Source organism: Mirounga leonina, unplaced genomic scaffold (assembly GCF_011800145.1).
Source record: "Mirounga leonina isolate KUSES-001 unplaced genomic scaffold, KU_Mleo_1.0 Mir_151, whole genome shotgun sequence".
Lineage (NCBI taxonomy): Eukaryota > Metazoa > Chordata > Mammalia > Carnivora > Phocidae > Mirounga > Mirounga leonina.
The window spans coordinates 107,828,195-107,847,626 of NW_023270377.1; the positions used below are offsets into that span (position 1 = coordinate 107,828,195).

Sequence of the window (19,432 nt, forward strand, 5' to 3'; positions counted from 1 at the left end):
TCCCCTCCCCCTCCTCCCTTCCGCCCCTGCCCACTACTCCTCCTTCCTTCCTCCTCTCCCCTCCCCTCTTTCCTCCTCCCTGCCCTCCCGTCCCCATTCTCCCCGCCCCCGCCCCGCGTCCCTAACCGGGGCCCAGACGCGGCGGGCCGGCGCGGTCAGGGGGCGCTGACTCACAGGCTGACTCAGCGGGAGGCGCGCTGCCAGCAGACGCCCGCGGGAGGCCGGCGGGGCGCCAGGCGTGCTGGCGGCGGTGTCCGCGGCAGTGCTCGCGACGGGAGCGGACGCCCCGCCGCAGGAGCGGCCCTTCCGGCTTCCGACCTCCGCGGAGCGGGACGGAGGGCCGCCTGGAGGACGCGGGGCACTGGGCGCGAGGGGCGGCCGGAGGGGGACCGGGCTGTGCACCTGCCCCGGGAGACCCCGGTGCCGCGCTCCGCCCGGCACTTCACACGCCCTCTCCCCGGACTCCAAGCACCACCGCCGCCACCCCGCGTCCCGTCCTTCGCCTCCGCGCGCCAGCCCAAGGCCCGCCTCCTCCAGGAAGCCTTCCCAGAAGACCTCCTCCGGGCTGGGTTACCTGGGGGAGCCTCCATCCTGGCACCTTCGGCGTTGCTCTGTGCCGTCCTGTTTTGGGTCTGGCTTCATCACCAGGCTGTGGGCCCCTTGAGGACAGCGGCCAGGCCTTCGTAGGCTCTGCATCCCTTGGCTTAAACAGAGCCCAGGCAGAGGAGGAGGTGGGACATGTATACGCGTGACCAACTTTAGAGATCCAGCCTGGGACACAGCCACGCCAGACCCCCAAAACCCGTAATAATATGTTAAAAATAATTATACACATACATGTGTATATGTTGCTTTAACATAGAAATATGAAAAAGTTTATTTGAAATCATGTTAGAATTATAAATAGCATCAAAATATGAAAAATAGGTGTTTATTGTAAATTATATATTCTGTATTATTTACTTTTGTGTTACACAAATGCTATTACTTAAACAGAACAATAGGATTAGTAACAATGGCAAATAATAATTAGTAGGACTACTTTGTGAGAAAGAAATATAAAAATATGTTTCTAATCTCTGATACAGCAATTTATTTTAACTCATTGGATACTTAAAATTTGTATTGAGATACATACATGTAAAAGGCTACATATGGTATGATTCCATGACATTCTTATATGACATTTAGCAAAATGCAGAAGTATGGAGATGGTTAAAAAAGATCAGTAGTTGCCAGGGGTTGTTGGGGGGGCAGGGGTTGGGGGGAGGCAGGGCTAAACAGATGAAGCACAGACGATTTTAGGGCAGTGGAAATACTCTGTATGATACTATAATGATGAATGGTGTCATTATACATGTGTCCAAACCCACAGAATGTACCACATCAGGAGCAAACCCAAATGTAAGCTATGGGCTTTGGCTGATTATGATGTATTAATGTAGGTTCATCAGTTATAACAAATGTACGCTCTGATGGGGATGTTGATGATGGGGAGTCTGTACATGTGGGGGTGCAGCATTGGGGGGTATATGGGAAATCTCTGTACCTTCCCCTCAATTTTTTGTGAACCTAAAACTGCTCTACAAAAATGGTCTTTTTAAAAAAAGATACATGCATGTAAGACTTTTTAAGAGAATGTGAATCCAGTAGGACTAAACATAGTACCAATATTTAATTTAAAAAAATAACAACAACATTTCTGTCCTATGATGCAGAGGAGATTTCTACCTCTCTCTGTTTCCTTGCCCGCAGCTTTTAGGAAACCCTTCTCTGATGTAGTGATCAAACTGAATATCACCAAACAAAATTCTTTGACTTGCAGTCCTGCTCTTAGTAAGCCCACATTACACTAATTCCTACTGTCAGTCCAGTGTGATGGCGAGCTAATGACTCTCTCAACAAAATCGTTTGAGCATGGAATACTTCGGATCTTACTAGCAACAGCAGGTTTTTAGACTTGTAGGGATTAGTTTCCAGCTCTCCAAAAGTGCCCATCCTCTTTGTATCTATAGGCTGATTTTGGTAAAACAGCTTTTGGTCAGCTCCTTTGCATCAATAAATTCAACATCCAAAGTTCCATCTTTTTAAACATTTTGAAGCACACCGGGCGTCATCAGTCAGAGCGCGTGCGCTCTCTCTCATACTTGCATGTGTCTCCGAGAAAATGGCTTTACAGCAAAGAAGTATTTGGACCTGTGATATTAAAGTTGCGTCACAAATAAGTTCCAGTCTTAGTAAAGAAGTGAGAAAGTCCTGTTTAAATTGGCCGTCCCTCTCCTGGAGACATTTTGTTTTATTTCCCCCAAACCGAGTTACTTTTTACTACATGAGTTTTTGTTACTTCCTGTACAGAACATTGAACAACTCAGGTGCCATCGGGTCATCCTTTTTCAAGATCCTGCTGGCCTTTTCAAAGATCAGCAGTTTTGGAAGAACCATTCATAAATGTCCACCCAGGCGGCCCACGTTTAGCTTTCTAAATGACCATGACGTCTGGTGCGTGCTGGCATTGGTTTTGTAATCATGCTCGTGTTCATAATCTGAACTCAAAAAAAACATGGTCGCAATATTCATCATGTTAAAAATTAAACTAGCACTGTCTAGATACAAAGCACAACAGTGAATCCACAGGCAAAGTGGATGTTCGCCCTCCAGATGCCAGCACTCTTAAGTGATGGGAGCAGGGGTTTAATAATGGCTGATGCATGCCCACGAACTGCCAATCATGGCTGTCACCGTCAGCAGCAGCAGGGACTGGGGCAAGTCCTGGGTCCATTTGGTACTAAAACCAGTGTTGCTTTCAGCCCCTCTTTTGGGGATCACCTTTGTGTTTTGTACCTTTCCCCTAACCTTCTGTACCTGTCAGTGAAAACTGGGAGTTTTCTGATCCGAGGGTAGAGTTTACCAGATGTAGGGCTTTTAGGGCTAAAGACAGACCAGTCCCAGACAAACTAGGATGGTCGGTCACACCAGCACATGCTTGTGGAATCAAGAAATAAGTCGAAGATAAATACTGTATGATCTCACTTACATGTGGAGCATAAAAATCTATGAGTTCATCATAGATTCAAAAACAGACGAGTAGGGATGCTATGGGTCATCTGCCTTCGGCTCAGGTCATGATCCCAGGGTCTAGGATCAAGTCCTGCATCGGGCTCCTTGCTCAGTGTGGAGCCTGCTTCTCCCTCTGCCTGCTCCCCCCGCTTGTGTTCTCTCTCTCCATCTCTCTCTCTGACAAATAAATAAATAAAATCCTTAAAAAAAAACAAAACGGATTAGTGGTTACCAGAGGTGGGGGACGAGAGGGAAGGTGGGTCAAAGGGTACAGACTTCCAGTTATAAATAAGTTCTGGGGATGTAATGTGCAGCATGGTAATTAGAGTTAATCATTCTGTATTGTATTTGTGAAAGTCATGAAGACAGTAGATTTAAAAAATTCTCATCTCGGAATGCCTGGGTGGCTCAGTCGGTTAAGGGTCTGCCTTCGGCTTAGGTCATGATCCCAGGGTCCTGGGATCGAGCCCCACATCGGGCTCCCTGCTCAGCGGGGAGGCTGCTTCTCCCTCTCCCGCTCCCCCTGCTTGTGCTCTCTCTCTCTCTGTCAAATAAATAAAATATTAAAAAAAAATTTCTCAAGAAAAAAATTGTAACTATGTGAGGTGATGGATGTCAACTCTACTTAATGTGGTAATCATTTTGCAATGTATACATATATTAAATCATATTGTATGCCTTTATATCTAATACAATGTTATATGTTAGTTTTATCTCAGTAAAACTGAAAAAAATAAGTCTCAATATAAAACAATCAATGTATTTCTGTATACTAGCAACACAAAATTGTAATTGAAATATGTAAAAATGCCATTTACAATAGCATTAAAAAAACATAAAATAAGTAGGGATAAATTTATCAAAATATGTTCAAGATCTATATACTAAGAACTATCAAACATTGGGGAGACAGATTAACAAAGACCTAAATGGGAATACCAGGCTAACGGATCAAAAGACCCACCAGGAAGATGTCTCTTCTCTCCAGATTGTTCTATAGAATCAACTCAGTCCCATTCAAAATCCCAGCAAGCTTTTTTTAGGTTTTAAAGAAACTGACAAGCTGAGTCTAAAATGTGTATACAAATGCAAAGGACCGGGGTGCCTGGGTGGCTCAGTCGGTTAAGCATCTGCCTTCCGCTCAGGTCATGGTCCCCAGTCCTGGGATCCAGCCCTCATTGGGCTCCCTGTTTGCCTGGGAGTCTGATTCTCTCTCTCCCTCTGCCACACCGCCCACTCTTGCACTCTCTCTCTCTCAAATAAATAAAATCTTTAAAAAAAAAAACCCTCAATTTTAAAAAACAGGCCAAATATTGAAACAGCCACATCACCAAAGAGGATATATGAATGGCAACTAGGCACATGAAAAGATGACTAACATCATTAGTGACTGGGGAAATGAAATGAGATCCTACCACACACCTATTAGAATGGCCAAAAATAACAAAATAAAAAACTGACCACGCAAGTGCTGGAGCAGATGCAGAACGACTGGAACACTCATATTTTGCTTGTGGGAATGCAAAATGGTACAGCCACTTTATATAACTGTTTGTTTTTGTTTTTTAATAGAAATAAATGTACTTACCACATGACTCAGCAGTCCCATTCCTAGAGACTTGCCCAAGAGACATGAAAACATATCCACACAAAGACCTGTACATGAATGTTCCAGTAGCTTTATTTAATAATAGCCAAGAAGTGGTGAATGGGTAACCAATTGTGGTATATCCATATAATGGAAACTACTCAGCTATAGAAACTACTGATACACACATCCACATGGAAGAATCTCAAAAGCTTTGGTGAGTGATAGAAGCCAGTCCTAAAAGGCTACATACTGTAGGATTCCATTTATATGCCATTCTAGAGAAAGCAACGGAAACCAGATCAACGGTTGCCAGGGTGGCAGTGGGGCACAGGGAACTTCTGAGGGTGACAGAAATGTCCCATAATCCTAACCGTGGTGGTGGTTACGCTACTACATACATTTGTCTAAACAACAGAACTGAATATTTAAAAAGCAAATTTTATTGTATGTATATTATTCCTCAAACCTGATTAAAAAAAAAAGATTCAATGTATAGTGCCGTTGACCTTGGCTGCATCCATCCACCTCCGCTTCTTCCCAGTGGGGGAGGGGGCTCCCCAGGGCCTCTAGTTTCTCTGTTCCCTGGCCTCCCTGGGCTGAGCCCTGAGCAGCTCCAGGCCTTCCCCAGCAGAGAGAATGGACAAGACGCCCACCAAGGAGCAGGCCTGGGGTGAGCGCCAGCGGCAGTGCTGTGAGCCCTCCATCCCACCCCCTGATCAGGAGAGGTAGCTCAGGTTCTACGAGATTCTATTTGAGATTCGAGATTGGGGGCCAGTGCTGGATAAGAGCACACCCCAGCCCTGGGGAGTGCGGGGGCCCTGGATACTCGGAGCCGGTGGCTGCACAGACAGCAGCTGGCCCTTCCTGTCCCCCTCCTGGGTCACCTCCCCCATGCCTTCACAGGCATTCATGAAGGGGGGGGCACCCATTTTCCCCAGGTGGCTGATCCTCACAAAGCTTCATGTGGTACCTCACTTTCTCTCTAGGATACTTGGGGAGTCAAGAGAGGACACTGCTGTTGGTTGATCACCTAAGTCTCTGTCTACCTTGTAGAAAATATTTAATTGAACCCTCATAACAACCACCTGGGGCGCACACTATTATTGGCCTCATTTTACAGATGTGGAAACTGAAGCTGAGGGAAGGAACAAAGTTGAAGTTTAAACCTGTGTGAGGGGGCGCCTGGGTCACTCAGTTGGTTGAGCATCTGCCTTTCGCTCAGGTCATGATCCCAGGATCCTGGGATCGAGCCCCACATCGGGCTCCCTGCTCAGCAGGGAGTCTGCTTCTCACTCTGCTGGTGCTCTCTCTCTCTCTCAAATAAATAAATAAAATCTTAAACATTAATTAATTAATTAATTAAAAAACAATAAACCTGTGTGAGCCTGACATCAAAGATGAGGTTTCTGAATACCCCACTGCTTGATGCCATCTCCTAGTTTTGGCTTTCTTTCTGCAGCCCTTCCCGCAAACTCCTCTCCCCCTTCACCCCGAACCCCACACCTTTGCTTCTTAGTCCTCTGCCCACGTCCTCACAAATGCAGTCCGTTCCCTGCACACAGACGTCCTTCCGCTCTCTGAATCATGGCTGGCTGTGACGCCAAAGTCCTGCTCTGGCATCGGGAGAGTGGGCCTGACTGAATTCAGGCCCAACAGGGCTGACTCACATCTGGGAAGGAAAACCCCAACGTCAGACAAGGCAAATGAGCAGCGGCCAAGCAGCCAGGCGAGGCCGCCCCTTGGAAGGGCAGCCCGCACCCTCCCAAGGGACCAGAGCAGTGGCCCCCCGCTGGAACCTGTTGCCAGTGAGCACAGACACCTGGATTCCTGGCTGCACTCTCCCGGGGGATGGCAGCCGTTCAGCCAGCACAAACCTGGGGAGCAGCTGGTGGGGGGGAGCATCCCTGCTTCAGGGAGGTGGCTCGCGTTCCCTGCGCTGCCCGCCGGGAAGGAGGCCTGAGGAAGGCACCCCTGCTCAGGTGCCCCAGCCGGCCAACAAGCAAGAGGAGCCCTCCTGCCCCCGCTCCGGGCAGCCTTCAAGGCCTGGCCAGACCCCCACACTGGTCACCTCTCCCCCTGCAGCTGCCCTGGCACTTCTGGCTGCCGGTGCTTTGGGCGTCTGGGCCGGCTTGGATGTGGGGGCCTCAGACACAGTCCCTCATCCACCTTCAGGATCAGTGTGTGGACCCTACGTAGACGTCCCGTGGAACCGATCGCCGCTGCCAGCTGTGGGGCAGGTGGCAGGTGAGGAGTCTGGGGGGGGGGGGGAAGGCAAGGAGGACGGAGCCCCAGGGAACAGCCAGAGAGCCTGGCGAAGGGGGCAGCGGGAAGTAAGTGCGCGTGAGGAGAGCCCAGGACGGCATCTGCGGCGGACTCACAGGGAGGCCGCCTATAGAGCGAGAACGTGGGCGCCGGAGGCATTTACAAGGTCCGGGGCGGCCGAGCTGCCCTCTTGTGTGGCCAAGCGCACGGACTCCGAGCTTCCTGCCTGACCTGCGAGGACCGCCCGGCCCCTTCCCGAGGCGGCCGCCGGAGCCCCTGGCAAGACAGCCGCTGGCGCCCCACTTGCCCCAGGCTGCACTCCAAACTCCATTATCTCCTCCTCCCCTCCCTCTCACCCTCTCCTCTGCTTCCCCGTTCTGGGTCTCCTGTGCCTCCCCTCCCTCCCCTCCTCAGGGCCCTTCCTCTATTCCCGGGTCCTGCCTGCCCTGGGACCTCCAGCTGAAGCTCCACCTCACCCAGGCAGGCTTCCCTGGCCACCCCAGCTTGTGTGACGTCCCTTCGTCCCTTCGCCCTGCTCCTCTTGCCTTCTCCGGCAGCTGCGGGCCTGTCCTACGGAACACAAGCTGCCCCAGTCAATTTAAGGGAACTTAAGGGTTAAGAGGGGGTTTCCTAGGAGGGCAGGGGACCCTCATGAGCCCAGAGCCAGGATGTGCCCACCCTGGAGGGTAGGGGCCTGCCCCTGCTGCTCCCTCCCACTCCTGAGTGTCCAAGGTCTCCTGTCTCAGCCTCTCTCCTGCGTCTGTGTCTTCCTCCTCCTCAGTTTCCTCTGCTTTGGGCCCAAACATGGATGCCCGGGCTCTGGGCTTCAGAATCTCCCCAGTCCAGCGCTCACAGTGGAACGAGGGCTCTGAGGCCCTACTCCTGCGGGCTGGGTTGGAGAACTGGATTGACCCCTGGGTCAGGCGACTTTCCTGGGCAGGCCTGGAGGCCAGTGGGACAGGGTCACATGACCCCTGAAGGAGCTCCGGCTTTGAGGGGTGTGGTCAAGCCCTCACAGCAGGTACAGGAACGTGAGATGCCTAATAAATGTCGACAGACTTAAGGACTGGCGCCAAGGCTTCAAGCTGGACCTTGTACTTCTGTCCTTCTCTTCCCCAGCGTCCCAGCCAGGGACTGACAGCAGCCTTTCCAGAACCAGGTTTGTTTTTCTCACTTGTTTGCAAAGGTGGCCAAGAGGTGCCAGGAAGACCTGAGTCGATGCCAGGCCGGCCACTTCGCAGCTTGGTGAATTTGGGCAGCTAATAAGAGATTTCTGAGGGTCCTCATCTGCAAAGTAGAGATTATGGGAGTAGCCACGTGCCCTTGTGCGGGCAGCTACAGGAGCTACTGGAGCCGAGGGTCGAGCTGAGTGGCCAGCGCTCATGTGGCAGGGACCCTGAGAGGGGTATCTTTTCATCATGAAAATTGGAAATCGGGACATTGCGTCCCTGTGTAATTGACAGTGTTACTGCCACATAAAATAGGTGCATCTTATAATTAATGGCATCCTAGGTTTGGTGAAATATGGAATCATTACCAGTTGAGCTGATCTGGGGAAAACTGCAATATCTCTGGGTAAAAATGTCCCCATCTGCCACATAGACACAATGTCCCTCCTTCAGCCAACCACCTGTGAGGCCAAAATGAGACCTCATCTGTAGACAGTTTGACAGTCGCCCATCCCTCCCCGCCCTCCCTCTTGGATGGCACCACCTGGGGGACAAAGGTGGGCTTTGGGCAAACAGGGCCATCCAGAGCTGGGAGGCTCTTTGTTTATCTGTGGAGGGGGAGGCCTCAGCACTGAGGGCCAAGCAAATATTTGAGGTTATGGATTAACTCACGCCCGGTTCAGGCTGTCATGGCAGTGGGACGGCGACCCTGCAGTTTCTCCCTGGCCCACCCCAGTAAGTCCCCTTCATGGCAGGTCTGTGACGGGGGATGGAGGAGGGATGAGCAGATGTGAAGGTCGAATCCTCCAGCCAGGGTTCCAGAGGCTGGCTAGAGCTTGGGCTAATGGGATATCAGGGCTCTGCCACGGGCCAGGCCAGGACGTCGGCTGGCATTCCTCAGGCCTGGGTGCCACAGTCCCCAGGGGCCTTTTTCCCAGACTTGGAGGCAAGTGGAAGTGGTCTGAGGGCCGCCAGGGCCAAGGGACATCGTCAGGGGCAGCTTGGAGCCCAGGACTCCCCATTCTCCCCACCTCACCCCCACCTCTAAACCTAGGGTGTCTGATTTAAACAAATGTCAGAAACTCCGGGGGAGTCAGTGAAGACAGAAAGTGATGTCAGATGGAGCGGGGGAGGTTGCAGGTGGGGCAGGCAGGCCTAGCCCTCGGGCTTGGAGGCAGTGGAGGGCTCCCTCCTCCGTTTACAGCCAGCAGGGTTACTTCTGGGGCTTTGTGGGGCACCCGGTAGTTTGGGGCAGGGGTTAAGATTCCAAGCCTGGAGTCACATAGGCCTGGGCTCGGGTCCTAGCTCTGTCACGTCCTGGTTGTGTGTTTTCAATAAGCTATTTCCCTCCTCCAAGCTTCAATGTGACCACCCTCTATAAAATGGGGTGATGACATTAATACCTCCCTCGTGGGCGTTATGAGTTTTAACTGAGATAATAAAAGCTAATATTTCCTGAGCATTTGCTGTATACAAACCCCGTCTTAAGAGCATTATGTGGGTTAACTCATTTAATTCTCACAATAACCCTATAAGGCAGAAACACAGTTTTTCTAACCAGGAAACTGAGGCATGGAACAGTTAGGTATCTTGCCCAGTGTTGCTGTCCCAGAGCTGGGATTTGCACCAAGTGGTCTGACTTTGGTGTCCTGCCTTCTGAACCATGTATAAATTGCTTGAAAAACGCCATGAATGTCAGATAAATGTTAGGTATGCCTCTCAGCCTGGCCATTAGATCAGCAAAGGCACCACCCCCTGACCCTCAAAGAACAGGGCAAGAGAGGACACCTGCCATGGCCCTTTTGTGCTGAGTCCCCTTTGATCTTCCCCAGGACTCCGTGCCCTTTCCACTTTTTCTCTTCAGCCCTCCGATGCTGGGCAGCTGCTGTGATCCTAGCCCCACACAGGCAAGGACACTGAGGCACCAGCGGCTGTCCGTCTAGTGAACAGGGACCACCAGCCCCAGCCCCAGCCCTTGCAGTCAGCTCCCATCTGGCGCCGGGGCGGCAGGCAGAGCAGGGGCCAGTGGGGCTGTTGGAAGCTCAGAAGTCCTCCTCAGACAGGTGGCAGCAACTCCAGAATGTGGCAGCTCGCAAGCCTCTTACTGTTGGTGACCATCTGGGGAACTTCCGGCACACCAGTTCCTCCTGGTAAGGCCACTGTCCCCCTTCCCTGGGGCCCTCGGGGTCCTCACGAGACCCTCTCTGGCGCCGCATGAGGCCCCCACCCCGTGCAGCATCTCTTCTGAGCCTCAGTGTGAAACGAGAGGCACCGTGGGGAGGAACTGCCTGACAGTCCCCTGTTGGAATCCAGCAGCTGCCCCCGCTGGGCAGGGGCCGGTGGGGGGGGGGGGTTACTGTGATGACAGAGTACTGTGGTGACCTCAAGGAGCCCCCGGGGTGGGGGCATGTCCTGAAGCTCCTTCCTCCAGTCTGGGAGTGCCCCACACAGTCCCCTGGGCCTTTCCCCTCCACCCACCCAGTCCCGTAAGTGCCAAAGCTGGGCCTGGCCAGCACCCACGCCACCGCAGGGCAGCCTATCCTCCAAGGCTCGAGTGCAGGGACTGCCCCGCTCCACCCCTCCCTTGCCGCCTCCCCCCCCCCCAACAGGAGGAAGCCAGGGTGCCTGGGAGGTCTGAGGGGGAATGAGCTGCCAGTACCTTCTAGCAGGCCCCGCCCCGAGGCTCCTGGAAGCGCACGGCTGCTGCTATAGCATTTAAGCCCCTTCCTGAGCTTCTTGATCTTTGAGACAGGGCTGCCGTCCTCCTGGTTTGCCCGCCAGATGGGAAGGCAGGGGAAATGCTCCACTCGGGGGAGGCCAAGGAGGGGAGCGGAGGGAGGCGGGACAGCGGCAAGATAGGGTTGTACAGGGGGACTCGAGAGCAACGAGACAGAGTGAACCTTGCAGGCCTGGTAATAACCCCAACATCCAGCCAACACGCGTCCCTGGGTGCTCATTCCTAGGTCAGACACTGCGCGGCTTGGCACCATTATCTCATCCTCAGGGTTGCGCGAAGAAACTGAAGTTTAGAGAGGCAAAGGCACTGGCTCAAGGTCACACCGAGGTCAGGCTGGGTCCAAAGGGAGGGCTGTCTGTCCAGCGCATGTACTCTGAATGGCCAAGTCTCCTGTCTTCCAAGGCTGGCCATCTGCTGTGTGTGGAGGAAGAGAGCAGAGGAGCAGGGGAGCTTTAAGGCCTGAGGGCCCAAGACAAAAATATCTCCTGGGACTAACCACAGAGTGGCCCCCACCCCAGACCCCTCCCCCCAATGAGCTTCCCCTCCCCCCAATGAGCTTCCCCTCCCCCCCAACCAGACTCAGTGTTCTCCAGCAGCAAGAGGGCCCACCAGGTTCTGCGGATCCACAAGCGTGCCAACTCCTTCCTAGAGGAGATCCGGGCAGGCAGCCTGGAGCGGGAGTGCATAGAGGAGATCTGTGACTTCGAGGAGGCCCAGGAGATTTTCCAAAATGTGGATGACACAGTAAGGCCATCTGGCTGGGTGCAGAGGACAAGCCTCAGGGGCAGGCTGGTGGCCAGCAGGGGTCTGGAGGAGCAAGCTGGGGCCCCACTGCTGAGGCCCTCTTAGGAGTCCGGGGAGGCAGTGGGCACCAGCCCCTTCTCCATCCAGCTCGCTCGGGGGGGCCGGGGTGTGCGAGTGGAATGAAGAGGACGCTGGCCCTACGGTCTTGGTCAGGGCACATGTGACTGCAAGGAACAGAACTCTGCAATTAGCTCCAGGAATAGGGAGTTTGGGGAAGCTGGGATTCCCAACAACCCCACTGGAGGAAGTTCAGAACGTCCTCTGCCCACAACTGGCCACTGCTGTGTCCCCCTGTTCTCTGTGACCAAAATGCCACCCTCTCTGCTTCCAGCCAAGCACCTGCTGGTCAGGGGCTGTGTGACCCAAGACTCCCTGATGTCTATATACACTCCCTCTGTGCCTCAGTTCAAATTCTCGAGAGGCAAAATTTGATTGCTCAGGGAATCAGAGGGAAGAGTTCATGTCCTCTCTGGCTCCCAGGGCCCCGTGGTGGCAGCGCTGAGGTGGAAGGATGGACTGGGAAAGGAGGTGGCTATCCGATACAAGGCTCGGACCCACTCCATCCCCAAGGGCTTACTTGAGCTACTAGGACCATAATTTGTGCTGTTACCTGGGGTCCCCTTCTAAGCTGTCTATAGGGATGCCCTTCCTTCCAAGGCTAAGGGGGGAATTCTGGTCTGCCTTTTCAGCGGCTACCTCCTTGCCTAGATCCCCACTGCCTCTTTTCCCAAATGCGCTCCTCAACAGATGCCCAAAGGACTTTCTGCAGCCACAATCTGAGCACCTTACCCTAAGTTCTCCCAGGCCCAGCAGGGCAGAGCCACTGCTAAAGGGACCATCAGGCTGGATGGTCCCAGACCAGCAGCAGCAGCAGGGCCTCAGCTGGACAAGCAGACCTTCTAAATCAGCAATCAACTTCTAACCAACAAGGTCTCCACTTTGAGAACATGGCTCAGGGAAAGATCACATCCATGAGAGGTCCAGAGAAGCCTAAAGGAGTGATGGAGGCTGGAAGGAGGCAGAGCAGCTGGGTGGGAGATTTGGGTCCCTTCCAGTGTAAAGGCTGTTGTGGTCACAGACCGTCCAGAGAGCAAGCTTCCAGCCGCATTGCGGGGTGGGGGGTGGGGGTGCCTGGGATGTGGGGTGGAGATGGGCAGCAGGGGGCAAGGAGGACTGTAGGCCTGCTCAGAGTGCAGTTGCCCCAGCGGCTGGCAACAAGCAGGGGTAGACCCCTCTTTGTCCAGAAGCCCTTCCCTCCCCTGCCCCACGTGGGCCGGACTCAGGAGGCGCCCCTGGGCTCCCCAATACTTATACATGGGAGGATGGCCTCTGACCCTGTCCCTTTTCTCCACAGCTGACCTACTGGTCCAAGTACGTCGGTGAGTGCGCTCTAGATTCCGGGCTGCGGTGCCCCTAACACCCTCGGGTTCTTTGGGCCGCTGCAGGGACGGGGAGGGGGCTGGCGGCACCAGTGACGCCCCTCCTCCCATGTTGCAGACGGGGACCAGTGCGCGGCCCTACCCCCGGAGCACCCGTGCGACAGCCCGTGCTGCGGGCACGGCACGTGCATCGACGGCATCAGCGCCTTCCGCTGCTACTGCGGCCGGGGCTGGGAGGGTCGCTTCTGCCGGCACGGTGAGAGGGCCGGCCGCGGAGGGGGGCAGGGGGCGGGCCGGGGGCCCGGGGGCGGGGCGGGCCGGGGGCCGGGACGCGCCGCGCCACCGTGCGCTCCCCGCGCCTCGTCCCCGGTCCGCCCAGAGGTGAGCTACTTCAACTGCTCGGTGGACAACGGCGGCTGCGCGCACCACTGCCTGGACGGGGAGGGCCGGCGCCGCTGCAGCTGCGCGCCGGGCTACAGGCTGGGGGACGACCACCTGCAGTGCGAGCCCACAGGTGAGCCCCCTCCCCGCCCATCCCAGGGGTGGGGGCGGCACCGGGAGGCTCCCAGAGAGGGGGCGAGGAGGCGGGCCGCCAGGTAGCTCATCTCCCAAACTCTGAGCGGGTGTAGGGGGCCAGGCCTCCAGCATCTTCCTCCATCTACCTTGGATGGCTTTATTTTCTGAAGACACCGTGTCCAGCCTGGCATCCCATTTCCTCTTTTACCTCTGGCTTCTGTGAGGAGAGACAGGAACCATGAGTCTGCCTTCTCCTTCTTATACCTTTTAATTTTTATCAACTTTGTATATGTCCTAGGAAGTGAGAATTTTACAACTCTTATCATGAATTTCAGCAGGTTGCTCCTCAGTGTGGGTCTTTTCTTATTCGTTGTACAAGGCCCTTGATGGACCCTTTTCATGTGGAAATTCGTATCTACTGCCTCAGGCACGTTTCCTTAGTTATTTCTTTGATATCCTCCCCCTGCTGTCTCTATTCTCGCCTCCTGGACCTCCTGTTACTCAGATCTCTTTCCTCGGGACTGCCCCTCTAGGTTTATTATCACTTCTGTTTTCCATCGCTTTGACTTTGTGTTCGTCTTTCAGGGAACCTTCCACAATGTTATATTCCAACCCTTTTCCTGGGAAGAAATGTCTAACTTTTTATTTTGAAATAGAGATTCACAGGAACTTACAAGGAAATGACTGTGGACCAGCTGGCCTGGGGGCTTTCCTGAGAGGCCCTTGGAAAGCCCAGGTCACTGGCAGAACCCCTACTGCCCAGCTCCTCAGGTCTCAAGGCCGTGTCCTGAGAGGAATCCTCCAGGCTCATGTTAGAGTGGGCACAGCCTGCCTTCCAGCCCCCTGGAGCAGAGTAGGGAAGAGGAGCTGGCGTCTGCCCAGTCTGCAGATACCTGTGTGACTCCCTCTGGTCAGCCTTGCATGTGGCTGGAGCCCCAGATCACAGTCTCTGGTTCACCCTGTGCAGAGAAGACACCTGTGGTCTTTTGCAGGGCTGAGAGAGGAGAGTCAAGCCACTGGGTGCCAGGGACAGAGGTCTAGGGCTCTAGCAGTTTCGCTTCCAAACTCAACATTCCTGTTTGTAGTCCCAACCTACACTGTGTCCTTCAGAAGCACTGAGGCTTCTGGGGGGTTCTGTAACAAAAGAATCCCCTATTACTGGCTGAGGTTTTCACTTTCTCAGTCAGCCAAGTCAGTTACCATGTCCAGCTTCTGGAGTTTTGTTGCTGTTGTCTGCCTCTATTCTCTGCCGCTATGCAATTCCCCTGCTGATGGTTGCCCACTGCTCCTACAACAAGTCTAAAGCTCTCAACCTCGCATGCATGGTCCATCATGAGCAGATGCTGGAAGCCCTCCCAGCCCTCAGCTCTCTGTCCTGTGCTCTCTCCTCTTGGCAGAGGACCTCACGACCATGCTCAGAGCTACTTTGGGGGCCCTCCAGGAATGCCCACCACTTCCTCCCCATAATTTCTTACCTGTGTTAAGAGCTTGGTGGCATCCCAGCATGAGACTTTACTTATGTACCTCAGGGATTACTCCCAGCAGCCCTGGGTATACTGAACTCTGAGAAGTTTAATCTGTCCAAGGACACACAGATAGGTAGTGATGCTGCTTGGTGTGGCTCTTACCATTAGGTGGCACTGTTTGTTGACTGACTCACTAACCCAAGGGGATTGGCAGGTTACTGGAATTGGGTGCCTCAGCATCTCCTATCCCTTTACCCCTACAATGGAGCAAACTAGCCTGCAGGCAGGAAGTAGACAAAGATTGGAGGGCAGTCTTGGGGAGTAGTGCCTGGCAGGAACTCACTTGCTTCCCCCTATCTTCAGTGAAGTTCCCTTGCGGGAAGCCAGGGAAGCGACTGGAGAAGAAGCGCAAGCACTTGAAACGTGACACAAACCAAACTGACCAAGTAGATCCAAGGCTCGTCAATGGGAAGGAGACCAAATGGGGAGAGAGCCCCTGGCAGGTGAGAGGAGAAGCAGCTGTTCAGCAGTTGGGTCAGGAATCACTGAGCCCCTGCAGGGAGTTCCTGGTCAGGATGCACAGATGGAGAGAGGAAATGCTGCCTTCACTTGGGGTAGGGGGCTGTGCTAATGGTGAAGCAGTTTCAGGGAAAGATGGGGGTACCTGACAGGAGAGTAGTGGTCAGGATGGGGCAGATGTGCAGGAAGGTGAGTCATAGTTTTAACAAAGAGCTGGAAAGATACTGCGCTGCTGGTGGCATTTTAGGCAGAGGCCTTGCCAGTGGGAGAGGTGTTTTGCTTGGGAGAGAGCTGGGAGGGAGGGTTGACCCTGAGGTACCTCTCCAGACTCACCATGGGAACTAACACTTTTATTTGGTCCCAGGTACTGGGTGGTGGTGGGGGGGGGGTACGGAAATCAATAAGCAGGGGATTGGCAGGCCTTGGGGAGCTCATAGATCCTGGGAGGGTCAGGCCCCTAAACAAGCCGCTCAATGGGACCAAAGCCAGGATGGCCAGTGGGATAGGGGCTTATGGAACCCTGAGGGGGATACTCAATGCAGCCTGCAGGCTTCAAAGGCTTCTCAGAGGACTTGAGTCCCAGCCTGAGCCCCAAGGGTGAGCAGAACTCTCTGGGTGCTGCTAAGGATGACTATAGCAATGGCAGGGCAAAGGCAAGGAGATGCCCTCCAACCGTCCAACTCTGTAAGACACACAAAAGTAGAAAGTGCCAGCCAAGGACTGTAAGTCCACACCTGTGTGACCAGGGAACCTAGGAAAGACCTAGCTACGCAGCCAGTGCCTCGGGCTTGAGAACCATGCTGGGGCTGTGCCGAGAGCCGCAGGCCCTGACTTGGAGTTGTCAGAGATAGGCTTGTGATGTCACTGCCCACTCCCATTCCAGGTGATCCTGCTGGACTCAAAGAAGAAGCTGGCCTGCGGGGCAGTGCTCATCCACACCTCCTGGGTGCTGACAGCGGCCCACTGCATGGAGGACTCAAAGAAGCTCACCGTCAGGCTTGGTGCGGGCTGGAGCAGGCAGGAGGGGGCCGCCAGAGGCCTCCGGGAGGGGTGGCACCAGACAGGCTAGCCAGGTTTGGGGACCCTCGTCTTTGGGGTGCTTGCGCAAGAGGCTGCTTAAGGTCCCATGGAGGGTGTCTGGGGAGAAGAGGCCTATGTGCTCCCTCCAGCCACTCTTAGGGTGAAATTTTAGACACAGTGGCACCTGGTGTTTGGCAGGTAGGGGATTCTCTTCACATCTGGTGCCCAGGCGCTTACAGACATGTGTTTGCAAAGTGAGGGGGTCCCACTCACATAGCCGGCTGTGTGTGTGGACCTCCAGCACCCTTGGTGAGGAGACTCACAAGGCTTCTTTCTACATGGCCTGGCCTCAGGGCCATGCTTTGCACAGACTGACGAGAACAGAGCTGAGCGGTCCAGGGCCACAAACCTGGGCCCCACTCTACCAAGTTCTGGAGGGGGCTCTCCCCACTGTGTAGGCAGAAAAGAAGGAGAGGATGTATTGAGAATGACCAAATTCATATTCCCTACGATTACCTCCAGCACGGGCAATGGCCAGTGGCCTCCCGTGGCACTCGGTTTAGGATTTCCAACTCCCCCACCCCCACCCCCACCACTGCCCCTGTCCCTGCAGCAGCCATCAGCCTTGCTGGAGAGGATCTTGTCTCCTGTGTGTGATCCAGATCTTCCCTGGCAGAGCCTGTGGGTCCTCCCTGGGTCTTGCTGCTCTTGCCCTGACCCCATCGTGGCTTGTCACTACCTTGCTCTCGGGCCAGCACTGCTAGATGAGAGTTGTGTCTCTCCACTGCAGTTGCTCCACGTTCCCTTTGGGGCTCTGGTGTGTGTCCTGGGCTTCCCTGCTGACTGTCCACTGCTGCTTACTTGCCAGGCCTCGCTGCTCCGTCTGGGAGTGAGTACCGAATTCCAACCAGCATTCGGCCCCCTTAGGCCTGACACCACAGCCGTTACCACTGGCAGGGATCTGAGGCACAGACTTATGGCACTCGTGACAGTGCCTAGGAGACACAGCGACCACTCCTGGTGTGGACCCACTGGCTGCCCCAAAACACTCTAACTGCTCCTCTGCCCCACAGGGGAGTATGACCTGCGGCGCTGGGAGAAGTGGGAGATGGATGTGGACATCAAGGAGATCCTCGTGCACCCCAACTACAGCAAAAGCACCACGGACAATGACATCGCGCTGCTCCGCCTGGCCCAGCCCGCTATCCTCTCACAGACCATTGTGCCCATCTGCCTCCCAGACAGTGGCCTTGCAGAGCGTGAACTCACCCAGGTGGGCCAGGAGACCGTGGTGACCGGCTGGGGCTATCGCAGTGAGACCAAAAGAAACCGTACCTTCGTCCTCAACTTCATCAATATCCCTGTCGCCCCGCACAACGAGTGCATCCAGGCCATGCACAACATGATCTCTGAGAACATGCTGTGCGCGGGCATCCTTGGGGACTCACGGGATGCCTGTGAGGGTGACAGTGGGGGGCCTATGGTTGTATCCTTCCGTGGCACCTGGTTCCTGGTGGGCCTGGTGAGCTGGGGTGAGGGCTGCGGGCGCCTCCACAATTACGGCATATACACTAAAGTCAGCCGCTACCTTGACTGGATCCATGGCCACATTAGAGCTGAGGAGGCCTCCCCCGAGAACCAGGTACCTTAGCATCCCTCAGGCTTGTGTCCGAACCCCAGAGGCCACTCGTGGAATGGGGGCTGGATTGCTGAATGGCAATATTTGAGACATTAAAGGGGACATGTAACATGCACACCAGCTACAGTTCTGTCTGTCTTTGTGTCCCTTTTCTGCGCTGTTCTGGAGGGAAGTAACGTTTGTGGAGCATCTACTGCATTTCTCACACTTTATGAACACAATCTTATTTAACTTCCGAAACAACTCTGTGGGGTGGGGAAGAGTAGGTCCAAGTTCGGTGAAGTCTGAGGCCGATAACATTTGGAGGGGCCTCTCTATATGAAAAAGAATAAAAAATGTGCCTATAAAACTGTGAGAGCTCCTCCCAGGGTCTTGGAAGGAGCCTACACGAAACAGAGATATGGAGGCCAGAGCTTTACGGCAAACCCAACAATGAAGGGAGAGGTTTTGAGCTCATATTACAGAGGAGGAAACTGAAGTTCAGGAGTGTTTACATGGTAGAACCAGAATTCCAAGTCTAGGTCTGACTCCCAAACCGCTGTGCCCCTGTCTGTTCTTGGAGGGCAGCTGTGTTGAGCACCTGCTGGGTATAGAGGCCATTATCAGTCCAGTGGAGGAAGTAGCCAGAGACCAAGAAGGTGTTGGTTCAGCTCAGCATGAGCTCACAGTGTAGTTGGGGAAGCTGTTTAAGGACAATGTCACACAATCGTGAACAGCAGTAAGCAAGAAGTTCTGTCTTGACCCAGCCTTCTAGGCATAACTGGATGAGACAGAGAAAGAAGTAAGGATATACCTGATAAAAAGGGATAGAGGTGAGACAAGCTGAGACAATTAGCTGAAAGTCATACAAGTCATCTAACTCTGTGTGGCCTTGGCCAAGTCATTCTCTTCTCTGGGCATCAGTAAAATAAAGGGATTAAATGAAAGCAGTGGTTCTCAATCCTATCTATACATTTGAACCCCCTGGGGAACTTTCACAAACATCTACCTCCAGTTGCACCCTCAGAGACTCTGGTTTAACTGTTTTAGAGTAGGGGACCCAGACATTGGTATTTTAAAAACTCCCTAGGTCATTTAAAAGTGTGACTGGGGTTAAAAGCCACTAGACCAGATGGTCTTTAAGGGCCATTTCTGCTTGGATAGGTGCTAGTTCCAAGCGTCAGGACCAATGAGAATGAAGACCAGCAATCTCAGAAAGGATAGCACAAGTGAGTTAATAGTGAAGGAGGCCCTGACTTGGGATTATACCCAGCTTGTCAGAACCACAGCTGCT

At 53.9% G+C, this 19,432-nt stretch overlaps 1 protein-coding gene and 1 long non-coding RNA gene across 13 annotated transcripts in view; one reads left to right on the plus strand and one right to left on the minus strand.

The window, feature by feature from the left end:
* The window catches only part of LOC118012570, a 2,153-nt gene extending 1,718 nt beyond the window's left edge, over positions 1-435 (minus strand). The window contains exon 1 of the long non-coding RNA XR_004679755.1: positions 175-435. This is a non-coding gene — a long non-coding RNA (uncharacterized LOC118012570). The remainder of the gene's footprint in view (positions 1-174) is intronic.
* A 6,000-nt stretch (positions 436-6,435) lies between these two features.
* Positions 6,436-18,276, plus strand: PROC (protein C, inactivator of coagulation factors Va and VIIIa). Of its 12 annotated transcripts, none has more exons than XM_035008254.1 (10): positions 6,436-6,453; positions 6,821-6,892; positions 8,030-10,229; positions 11,394-11,560; positions 12,975-12,999; positions 13,118-13,255; positions 13,379-13,513; positions 15,345-15,484; positions 16,384-16,501; positions 17,594-18,276. In XM_035008254.1, exons 3-10 carry the CDS (start codon positions 10,160-10,162, stop codon positions 18,169-18,171), a joined length of 1,371 nt encoding a protein of 456 aa, XP_034864145.1. In that variant the 5' UTR covers positions 6,436-6,453; positions 6,821-6,892; positions 8,030-10,159; the 3' UTR covers positions 18,172-18,276. The 12 variants fall into 12 exon arrangements, with proteins under 12 accessions (XP_034864145.1, XP_034864142.1, XP_034864138.1 ...); XM_035008251.1 differs by having other exon boundaries at positions 8,030-8,069; positions 10,139-10,229; positions 13,118-13,513; XM_035008247.1 differs by having other exon boundaries at positions 13,118-13,513.
* The last annotated feature ends 1,156 nt before the right edge of the window (positions 18,277-19,432 follow it).